The following is a 12,113-nucleotide window of genomic DNA, read 5'->3' on the forward strand; positions in this document are numbered from 1 at the left end:
CACAACATTGTAAAGCGATTATACTCCAATAAAAATAAAAAAAGAAACAAAGAAAGAAAGACGGTTTGGGATCATATTTTTCCACGAGAGGAAAAAGAAGTTAATTATTAGGAGAAGCAGAGAAATCCCCACACTCGGCCACACTCTACACCTCTCATCTCCCTGAAGGCATCACCCAAGACCAGATGAAGACCCAACCTCTCTCGCTTTCTCTCAGAACTTAACCCCACCACTCCAAACCTCATGTCCCTGAGGCCTTCCCTCAACGTTCGCCTGTCTTTCATGAGGAAGCTGGGGCGTTTCCTAGGCTGAGGGCTGATTCGCTAAAAGCTGAGAATTCCCCCGTCCTCACCCTTCCTTCTCTGAAAGCCAGCTCACTAGAGAGTTCCCAGCTGCTGTGGGGAGGCCTGACAGAGCCTGTGCTAGGGCAGAAGTACAGAAGCCTGTTCCAATATGGCGAACCTCCCAAATGGGAACTTACACAGGGACCAATGACAAGCTCGAAACGGGGCTCAGATGTAGTGGCAGAAGAGATTCAGAAGGGAATACCTTGTAGCTGAGGCCTCCTACACCAGTACTCCAACCATCACAGACCTTCTGAAGACCCAAGTGGCTGAGTCTATCCTTGGATACTGATGCACCCTCGATAAAGGGTCTCACACCATGAGCCTACCAAGCAAGAAGTGTACAGCTTGCTGGAATCAGACAGCAGGATCCTGAAGGGGTACCCCAGAAAAAGAGTGGCAGGACAGAGCTCTTGGAGAACACAGTGATAGGAAACAAAGCGCCAAAGGCTGCCCTTTCTTGGGACTTGAAGATAGAGGAGGGAATGAGTGAAGTCCCAGCCAGGGAGCTCAACTTACAGACCTTTATTTGTTTGATTACATTTTAAAGACTAAATTCAATGAAAAACAAGAACACAACTCACTGGCAAGCAGAATTCCTCAAAGGCAGGCTTGACGAATGTAATGTACTGAGATAAAATCTGCTCAAGGTCCCTCCCTCTTTCGCTGATGTCCCTTAATACTAGAAGAGAAGGAAAAACAAGAATCAAGAAAACAGTGCATGAGTCAATGCATGTCTGCCTTTCACAAGGCCGACCAGGATCACACAGGCTTCACAATGACTCTGGATGATTCACAAGCCGAATTCCTGAGAGACTTGACCAAGAGCCAGTCAGCAGCAGCTTTGGGAAAAACAAGTTGCATTTTCACGTCTTGCTACAGTCAAATCCAGCTATGCTCTCCAAAGCAAAAGGTTGTCCAGGGAAGGCCAATAGTCTTCTGGTTTCAAGCAACATTTGACCTAAATAAAACTTCATTGCGAACCCCAGAAAAAGGCAGGACAAACTCATAATAGGAAGTGGACTGGACCCAGAGAGGTGGTGGGGCATCCTGGAAAAGGGTGCGGGTTGCCCGGAGACTTCTCCTTTGCCCACCCTGATCCCGTACCCTTACACTTACTTACCTGTGTTCAGGACGGCAACCCTCTGCTGATGTGCCACCTCCACCTGCCTGGCTCCCACCCACACTTGAGCCCCTACAGGGGGTAGAAGTGGGGCAGAGGGCCCAGCTGTGGTCAGCCACTCCTGCCCACCTCAAGCACAGAGGTCTGCAAAGGGAAGACCTCTTAGTGAAAGATGAGAAAACCATGGTGTAAGAAACCATGGGCTGGAGCTGTGAAGCTGCCCAGATGGACCCAAACTCACCATCTTCTACCTTCTTCCTCCTGGGGGGACTGTTTTTCGGGGACTTGCAACAAACACTGCTTTTAATACAGTTTTTCATCAAAACACGGAAAAGCATCCAGAATCCTGGTTCCGCCACTGTACACTAACCTCCCTGGGCCTGAGTTTCTCCCAAACTCAGCAAGTGAGTTTGAGTCCCATAATCAAAAACAGCCCCTCCCTACAAATGTTTTCAATCTTGGCTATTAACTCTTTCCCTCCCACCCCAAAAGGGTATCAAATCCATCTACAATCATTTGCAATGGGCTCTCAGCTCCTCTCAATCATTTCTCAGGTAATCGTTTCAGGGATGAAACTCGCTGTAAACAAACATAGGGAATACTTCTAAGTGAATTTCTGGAAAGCCACGTCTGTAAATAATTCTGTGTTTACACCCAGGCGTGCACACAGGAACGCACGCACGTGGGGGAGCGCAGGTAACAGGGAGAGCCTGTGGCTATGGTCCAGGCTGGCATGAAGTCTGCATGATCAGATGGCTAGAAAACTGTCAGGAAGACCCCATTCCAGAAACCCGGGTAATAAATATACTGCTATCACCATTGACTTCTCTACCGGCTCCTCAAATCACAGGGAGTTTTCCCCCGCATGAGCCCTGGCAATAAAACGGTTGGTTGGTCCCTAAATCGTCAGGATTTGCCTCACAAACCCTGCCGCCTGTGCACCCAGCCCAGCCAGGAAATGGTCTTCTCAGGCATTTGGACACGGGGCCCTGCTCCAGCTGCCACCGCCGCTGCTCTGCCAGGGACGCTCGGCCAAGTAGGAGCCCCAACAGGTGCCACGTGGCTCAGCCCCAAGGGCCTCCAAGAGCTCGGGCACTCAGGCCAACGGGCTGAGCTCACCAAAACACACAGCCCGTGCGGCCTCCAGCTCTTCACACGTCTCCAGATAAGGCCCAAAGAAAAAAGGAAGCCAGACCAAAAGGGTATCAGAGCTGGGGGGGAAAAAGCAAACACACGCCCGCACTTATTAAGCAGCTTTGACTCAAAAGCCCTGCAAAAGCCTGATGCCGGGTTTGTTTCACAAGACGTGCATTTCACACAACTGCTGACAGCTTCAGCACTGTGGGAACCCCTGTCCTTCCCCCAGAACACACACACATACATACACACACACACACACACACACACACACACTCCCCTTTCACATCGCTCTGCCACTGCCCTCAGCCCAGGCCTGCAGCTCTCTTGTGTCTTGCAGACCCGAGAGCATCACCTGTCATGTCACGGGAGAGAGGAACGTACCAGGGAGAAAGCAGTGGATGCAGGTGACTCACACCTGCGTCCGCTGAAGCCCAAAGCCACTTCTTGCCCCATCAGCTACAGCGATGGGGGCAAAACTGACCCAGTTTGAATCCTGACCCCATTAACTACTACCTCTGTGGCCTTAGACAAGTTACTTAACATCTTTGGAGCTCATTTTCCTTAACTGTAAAGCAGAGCCCATAATAGCAACTTTCTCACAAAGCAGTCACTTAGGAAGACAGGGAGATATACATAAAACTCTTCAGCACCTTGGCTGGCACATGGTGTGTATTCAATAAGCCTAAGTTTCTATGATTATGAAGACAACAGGACCTGAGGAAGCTCCAGCAGAGGGATGGCTCCCTGAGACAGCAGACTATCGGGAGGATGGGAACTGTGAACTCAGGTGAGCAGGCTGGACCCAGTGGGGGTGGGAGTCCCTCAGAGCAGCTGGGAAGGCGGGGGGTGGGGGGGGGGTGCTGCAGTGCAGGAGTGTGGGGCGGACACGTGGAAAGACAGGATGGAGAGGGAGAAACAGGAAGACAGGGAGGAGGCATCCTCCAGCTTCCACCCTGGAAAAGGAGATGGCAGTGGGTCGGCATGTTGCCCAGACGCTGGGAACATGCAAAACCAGAAGGCATCGCCCACCTCTGCTCCCAAGAGCCTTCCATCGAATTATTACCTTAAACAGACGGGACCCCTCCTGAAGCCAAGGACAACTCGGGGCCAGCCAGTTCACTGCACTGAAACGCCTTCCTCCTCAGAGTCAGGAAACGGGGCCAAGCCAACAACTAAGTCAGAACAAGGTCTTGGCACAAACTGGAAACTCCAGGGACTTAAAACCAGCTTCCTCGTCATCACTCTGACCCTGGCATATTTGCTGCGCTGGTATAGGCCCTCTCAGAGGGGCCCTGCAGGGTAAAGGGCAGGAAACGACAGGTCTACCCTTCCCTGCTTGGCTTCCACTCAGCCCTTCCAAATCAGCTAGTGCTGCTTCGCATCAGCCAAAGCCGAGAACCAAATGTAGAAGGACCCAGAATAAACACAATTCCTCCATGGCTGTCAATTCACTTAAAAAATTCGTTGAGGAGATGTGTTACTCTAGTAAAAGAACACACTGACTATGTCAAGGCTCGCTGCAGCCCTAATTCCGTGTAAACTGGGCACAGGGAGCCATGGCGGGAGAGACTAGGGGTCAGCAGTCCCAGGGCCCCCGCCTCACGTCTTCCCTGTCCCTAATTCAAGGGTTGGTTAAATTCACACAGAGAGGGAAGGTGAAGGCAAGCTCTGCTGGGAGGAAACCAATTCCCTAGAAATACAAGGGGGTCCCTGGGAAAGAAGGAAGTCCTTCCAAGGCTATGAGACTTGATGCAGACCTCCCTCCCACATGAGGGTCAACTTGGAATGTGCCCAGGAGGATGTAACCCACAGACGGGTGAAATCATAGCGTTCACTCAAGTCTCCAGGAATGTTCTTTTGCCCCACAGCTCCCGACTAACCCTCCCTCCCTCTCCCTTACCCACAAAGCACATGCCAGGCATATTTTTTGTCCTAGGTGGACAGAGAGTGAATTTGTAGAAACAGCTTTTGCTGAGAGTGACTAAGCAGTGGGTGACATGACAAGACAGCGGAACGGAAAGAAGGCAGCGACCTGCCCCAGGGGCACCAGGGAAGGCAGGGGGTGAAGAGAACTGACCCTAAGAAATCCCCAGAGAAGGCCACCATCACCTCAGGTCTCTCACCCATTTCACATAAGGATCTCAGTACAAGAAAAGGAGGGAGAAGTTTCTGTTTAATCTACCCTAGGATTATTTGTTTGAATGAATCAGAGTCCAAGGATGTTGCCACTCCACAAAACGCGGTTCTAATTTCCTGTGTAATTTCTTGCACTCGCTCCTCCCTCAGGCATCACTCCATCCCCTGGGACTTTAGTACCACCTGCTGGACTAATGATGGTACCAGCCCAGGTGTCACCAGCTCCTGAGGACATGACTACTCAGAGGTTCTGACAAGTCCTGAGAGAACACTCGGAAAACATAACATCATAATCTCAGGTGAAGCAGGTTTCTGATCTGCCACATTGATATTTATCAACTAATGCCACCACCAGGCATTTTACCTGCATTACCTCTGATCGGCACAACTATCTCAGGAGTACTAACTAATCCTTACATGATCAACCAATAGGAAAATAAGGTACAGAGAGATTAAAGCATAATCTGCCCAAGGTCACACATCTACTAAATGGTGAAACCAGGATTTAAATAATGTCCAGTTTAGGGGGGAAAACCGCGGTGGGGTGGGGATGGTGGTGTGCTGAATTGGGTGATTGGGAGTGACATGTATACACTGATATGTACAAAATTGATGATGGATATATATATATATATATATATATATATATATAAAAATATATATAATCCATAAATAAATACATAAATAAATAAATAAATAAATAATGTCCAGTTCATCTGACTCCAATTTTCCCCCCAGTGATGCCTCCCAAATTTGGCAAGCTAATATGGACATCCGAGCAGATTAGCCTAGGTAGGACCTGGGTTTGTGGATGAAGGTGATAAACCAGACCCTGGAGCAGATGCATAAGCGATTGTCAGGCTCAAGCCTCAATTATCTGTCAAAAAAGATCACGCAATTCTTATCTGGCCAGTGTAACCCTAAAACACAGGCCTGTCTCCTTCATATTATCCATTTAAATAAAAATCCCATGCCTGGGAGGTCATAAGAACCACCAAAGTCACAAAGTTAGCAAGGGGCTCTGCTGGGACTAGAATTCTCCTTTTTTCCATCAGGTTACTCCCCCTGCCCGACACCACCGGGGAGGGGAGTGCAGCCCCCCTGACTTAATAGAGTGTGACTCCTATTACTTCTTAGGAGGGCAAAACCCAGGGAGTCGTTTCTCTAGATTCTGCCATTTCCACTTATAGTTCTTGTGATAAGAGTACTGAACTGGATAAACTAAAAATCTGTTTCATGAACCGGAAAAGAGGAAACTTCACAGACTTTGAGGTCAGAAGGCTCTGGGCTGGAGCTTATGAAATTTGACTCTGCCAACGACTTGCTCTGCGACTAGGAGCTAACCCTGGCATTTCCTGTGTCACTCCTCTTCCGCATGATGGGGACTCAAACCTTAAGTCAGCTTTCATCCCCCTCCTCAGTCACCCACACCCCACTGCCTTGGTTGGGGTCCGGTCAGCTCTAACTCTGCTAGGAACCTTTCTCATCTCTCCCCAACTCTCCATTCCCCCTCACACCACCCACGGGCGACAGCCCTACCTGTTGTCCAGATCAGCAAGACAGTCCTAACAAGCCATGGTGTCTCTGTTTGCGGTACATGCCTTCCTGGGTTGCCTACGCCATCACCCCGCCACATCCAAGTCCAGAACCCACTTCCCCCACAAAGCCTCCCAAGCTCTCTGGTGGAAGCAAGCCCTCTGCTTCGTGTCCCGCAGAGCTGAATTCACAGGCTCCGCTCTCCCACCAGCAAGCAGTTTGGTGTCTTCAGCACACGCGGAAGGAAGGCCTGCAGAGAGAACAACTGACTTTGCTCCCAAGCTGGGTGGACAGAGTGACCAAACCTCCACAGAACTTTCCGGAAAGCAAAGGGCGAGAGAAGCGGGCAGGTGGGACCAGCTGCCCAGAGTTTCAGGCAGAGGGTGTTCCTGCCCCCCCCCAGATGTCCTACAGTGAGTTCCCATCTTGATTCTGACACCTGTGGGGAAATCATAAGGAACTGAGCATTTAACCAAACTTTTCCCCAGCAAAACCAAAACGTAAACTTCTTATGTCATCTCTGTGACCTCAGGAGCCTTTCGTTACCTGAAACAATAAGTGACTAATCCCTTCTCAAATGTCACCAAATGTTCGGGCAGCAGGACATCCCTGGGGCTAGACTGACTCAGTTGGGCTGGGCCACGCAGCCACGAGGCTGCCTCGGGGAAGGCACGGGCCCCAGAATCGGGGAGGGCAGGGGCCTGTCACAGGCCACCGACAGGGCCATCAGAGGCTTTTGGAACGCACCTCTGCGGGAGAGCCGGGTGTCTGCATCTGTGTCTACGAAAAGCTTCATCTGGAACAGGTCTCGCACTTCCTGGGAGTAGAAGGCCAGGATCCCTTCGAAGAGCACCACGTCCGCAGGGTAGACGGTAACCGTCTCCTCCTTCCTGCAAACCAGAGCAGATGATGAGCCGAGCCAGGCGGGGGGAGCCCGAGAGGAGGAAACAAGAGAAGCTGTCTGGGAGTCTGGGGTCCCAACCCCTTGACTGAAAGGGCGCTGAGAGGGTTTAGCTAACACAACCTTACACAGCCCTCAGACCACCACGGAAGACCCAAGAATGAGCGCCAGGACGGCTGGAGCAAAGGTCTCCTGTGACCAGTTCTTCTGAGCTTTCGCCATAAAGCAGATGGGTAGACATCCTTCTGCTTGGAATAAAAAAACCTGCTGTTGGGACCTCCCTGGCGGTCCAGTGGTTAAGACTCTGCGCTTCCAATGCAGGACACGCAGGTTCGGTCCCTGGTAGGGGAACTAAGACCCCACATGCCACACAGCACGGTCAAAAAAACAAAAAAACCAAAAAACCTGCTGTTGAATGAAGAATAAAGACAGACAAAAGAAGATGTGATCACCTTTTTTTTTTTTTTTTTTTTCCCCTCCGAAGGCGTCTCCAGGAATGCTGTCAGTCCTGGCATTTATGGAACCTAACACTCTGAACTTTCAAAAACAGAAACTCACAGTTTTCTCCCAACAACTCCACCCCCTCCCCCAGTGCTGAGGCAACTGGGAGGAAGAAGGAAGGGGCAGATGGAGGGAGGGGAAAAGAAAGCTTTAGGTAAGAGGGTGGGAAGGGGAAAGGATTTCTGTGGAAGGAAAGAGTCCCAGTCCTGCCAGGTTTGGCTCTGCCCGGCTCCTACAACTGTCTTCCTTATCAGTAAAGCAGGGACATACATTACCTCATCCATCTACCCACAGGATTGGGAAGCCCAAGGCAGATACTACTGTCAACACGACTTTTCAAAAGCCAGGGGAGTGAAACCAAATGGATAACTGGGGCCTGCTGGGGTCCAGCTCCGCCCTGTCTCAACTTTCACTGCAATCTTACCTTTTGCTTCTGTCGGAAAACCACCTTGCACTTCACCTCAAAATTCACTAAAAGGGAAGTAATGACACCACTCCAAGGTTTACCACTCACCCTAACTAGCAGACATTTGTGAAGAAACATTTGTGAAGAAAACCAAACAGTTATTTCAAAAGTTCCTTAAGATGATAGGTTTTATCTGTGCAAACACAGCAAAGTCAGCAGCAGCTGGCCACTAAGGAGGGACTTCCTTCCCATAAACATGCTTTGATTCTTTATTGGCTCAGTCCCTTAGGTTCCTGTCTAAATTCTAAGGCAGCACTGCTGGAGCAACTACCAAGGTGGCAGAATATGGAGCATAAAAGACAGCAGAAAAGCACCAGGTTAGTGCAATTAGGAGACTCTCTAGGATGGCGGTATTAACTCTGGATGCACACAGAACCATCTGGGGAGCTTTTAAAAATATTTATACCTGGACCCTACTCCCCTGGGGCTCTGATTTCATTAGTCTGGGGTGGAGCTAGAGCATCGATATTTTTTAAAAGCTCCCCAGGTATTTCTTTTTTTTTTTTTTTAAGTCATGAAACTTTATTTACTTAACAGCAGAGGTTCGAAGTATATTGAGCGGATAAAAATACCAGGAGAAACTGCATCCACGTTGGTATTGGAGAGACGCCTAACTTCTGTATTTTAGAAACTGACAGATGAAGTAGCAATAAAGAAGGAAATGGAAAGTATGAATAACACAGTTAGCAAGCATGTATGTTTGTGCGTGCACACAACTTTAACTTTGTACAAAACTTGGAAATACAACTGCAGCAGGCACAAAAATTAACTGTTAGGCCACAATGGAATATTAACCAATTCCAAAAAGTAGAACTCACTTGTGTATTTCTTTTTATTTATCCTGCTTGGGATTTGCTGGGCTTCTTGAATCTGTGGATTTAGTGAGTTTCATTAGTTCTGGGGAAAATTAAGCTACTGTCTCTTCAGATATTGCCTTTATTCTCTTTCTTTCCTTCTCATTAAATATTTTCCAGGTCTTTTCACTGTCTTTCATGTCTCTTAATCTCTTTTCTGTTTTTTTTTCTGTCTTTTTCCTTCCTTAATGCATTAATGAATGATTTCTTCAGATCAATCCCCTAGTGTTTGAATTGGGTTTTTTTAGGTCCATTTTGCTGCTAAATATGTCTACTGAGTTTTAAAAATGTGCCATTGTGTTTTCCATTTCTAGAAGCAATGTTTGTTCTTTTTCCATATTTGATACATTATTTTTAATTTTTTTTCTTTTTTTTTAAATTTACACTTTCTTCTCCCAGTTTCATTGAGATATAATTGACATAAAGCACTGTATAAGTTTAAGGTGTACAACATAATGATTTGACTTACATACATCATGAAATGATTACCACAATAATGGTAATAATGTTTAGTGAACATCTATCATCTCATATAAATGAAATATTTAAAGAAACATTAAAAGAAATAGAAAACTTTTTTGTGAAGGAACTCAGGATTTAGTCTCTTAACAACTTTCATATATAACGTACAACAGTGATAATTATCTTTATCATGTTGTACATTACATCCCTAGTACTTATTTATCTTATAGCTAGAGTATATACCTTTTGACTATCTAGTTCTCCCTACCCCTGCAAGCCCATCTCCCCATTTCCCCACCTCCCCCAACTCCGCACACTGGTAGCAATAAGTTTGATCTCTTTTTCTCTGAGTTTGTTTTTTGAAGTATAATTGACATACAATACTACGTTAGTTGCTGGTACACAACACAGTGATTTCATATTTCTATACATTTCCAAATCATTACCATGGTAAGTCTAGTTGTCATCTGTCACCATACAAAGATACTACATTATTATTATTGAGTATATTCCCCACACCGTACACTTCATACCTGTGATTCATTTATTTCGTAGCTGGAAGTCTGTACCTCCTAATCTCCCTCACCATTTCTTCTTCCCTTACCCCCTTCCCCTCTGACAACCACCCGTTTGTTCTCTGTATCTATGACGCTGTTTCTGTTTTCTTGTTTGTTCATTTGTTTTTAGATTCCACATAATACGTGAAATCATACAGTATTTGTCTTTCTCTGTCTGACTGATTTCACTTAGCATAATACCCTCTAAGTCCACCCACGTTGTCGCAAATGACAAGATGTCAGCCCTTTTTTAAAAATGTTCCCCAGGTATGTCTACTGTGCAGCCAGGGTTGAGACACGCCAACCCTAGAAGAATGTCAGGTACTGGAAAACAGGGTGCTCATTGTGGTTTAGGATAAGGAACCAAACTGGGCAGAGTTCAGAAGCAAGATGGATAGAAAAAAGGATCAATGAGTGAGTGAAATAATGAGTCACTCTAGGCAGCTGCCCTGGGCCAAGAAGAGGGCAGAAAGGCTCTGCTGGGAAACAAAACACGTGTGTGGGATTCCTAGGGCTCCATTTGGAATACACAGAGTGAGTGCAATGACCGTGCTAATTTACCCAGACTGACACTGTGTGGCAGTGCTGATCAGCTTGCCTAACTGATAAACACTAAAAAGGAACAGGTGGTTTTCCAACTCAACAGTCATGCCTCTTCAGTCCTGGGACAGTAAGGAGAACAAACTGCCTGCTCTGTGGGTGGTGCCCCAAAAAGTTGAAATCAATCACTTCCCAAGTCCACATGTAGGTCTAGGTGGGAGAAAATTTAGAAATAGCTTAGAGCTAAAAACAACATTTATTGAGCACCTACTAGCCCAGGATGTGCCAGGAACCTATGGTGCAATATTCTGTTTAGGAGTTTAGAGATGGGCTGGGAGGTTCACATAAGAAACCTGGAGTATTAGAGCATTTGGGATTACCTAGCCCAACCTTCTCATTTGACAATTATTCCTTACGATAAAGAAGGGGAAGACCAGAGAAAGGTATTTACAGAGAATAGGTGACTTCTCAGTTTCAGTCCAACATTTGTTTGTAGTCACCATGAAAGACCCATGGGTGGGTTGGGATCAGTTAACCCTGGACAGCTGGGTCCCTCACAAGTGGCTCTTAAGAGTTGGGGGGGGACTGCTGTGGTCTTAGGTGGTCACAAAGCTTCATGCAAGAGATGGGCTCTGGGCCACTAAAGAACAGGGTTTTAAAATAAAAGGTATGAGAGAGGAATCTGGAGAAAAAAGGGAAACACATCTGGATGGGCAACTCTGCAGGGTTCTTTTTTTGTTAATACGTGAACTGGATGGAGCTCGTGCTGCACAAGGTACTCATCTTCACCCCCTGCCCCCCGACTACACTGGTCAGGCCCTGACTCCTGCCAACTGCCCTCACTCCACTCCCTTCCATCGGCCCCATATCAGTCTCTCACCTGGGCCACTCCAAGGGCTTCATAAACAGCATTGTGAATCCTCGTTCCTGCCACCAGAATGACCTCTCCATTCCTACATAACTGCCATCTATGGCTCCCTACTGCCAACACGTTTGTCCTCTGGCCCTGGGGTCCATGGTCCTTCCTGATCTGAGGCCTGCCTGCCTCCCAGCCTCCTCCACCTCCTGCCGCTCTCCCCACACACTGACCCCCATCCCTCCACACCTAACCTACTGCAATTCCCCATCAAGCTTGCCCCTGAAATGCCTCCCTACCCATCACCTTGGAAATCCCTTTCCCAACAACTTCTCATGCTTTCCAATGCACAGCTTAAATATCATCTCCTTTACACAACCTGCACTAAATACTCTAGCCCTTCCTCCCTCCTACTCCTCCACATCCCCGTGCCTCAGTCGTCAGGCTACACTGTAATTCTGTAGCAGTACCCCGCCCAGGACCTGAGAGGTGGTGGGCTAGGCTGTCTCTTGTCAACTTGACATCACCACCACTCCCCCAAGGCTAGAAACTACAATTCCCAGAATCCCTTTCCCTATATGGTCCCAGCTACTTTGTCAATGGGAAACCTAGAAGATGAAAGTGATTAACACACTGTAAATCAACTATACATGAATAAAACAAATTTTTAAAATTAAATTAAAAAAGAAAATGAAAG

The 12,113-nt window shown here is 47.5% G+C and overlaps 1 protein-coding gene across 3 annotated transcripts in view; it reads right to left on the minus strand.

Annotated features, from left to right (window-relative positions):
• Nucleotides 1-12,113, minus strand: part of UCK2 (uridine-cytidine kinase 2) — an 81,613-nt gene that overhangs the window by 3,189 nt on the left and 66,311 nt on the right. For all 3 annotated transcript variants that reach the window (XM_061183152.1, XM_061183151.1, XM_061183153.1), the window contains exons 4-5: nucleotides 7,027-7,169; nucleotides 929-1,026 (exon numbers count right to left, since the gene is read on the minus strand). In XM_061183152.1, the coding sequence (XP_061039135.1) occupies nucleotides 929-1,026; nucleotides 7,027-7,169 (241 nt within the window). The remainder of the gene's footprint in view (nucleotides 1-928; nucleotides 1,027-7,026; nucleotides 7,170-12,113) is intronic.

Source organism: Eubalaena glacialis, chromosome 3, assembly GCF_028564815.1.
Source record: "Eubalaena glacialis isolate mEubGla1 chromosome 3, mEubGla1.1.hap2.+ XY, whole genome shotgun sequence".
Taxonomy (NCBI): Eukaryota; Metazoa; Chordata; class Mammalia; order Artiodactyla; family Balaenidae; genus Eubalaena; species Eubalaena glacialis.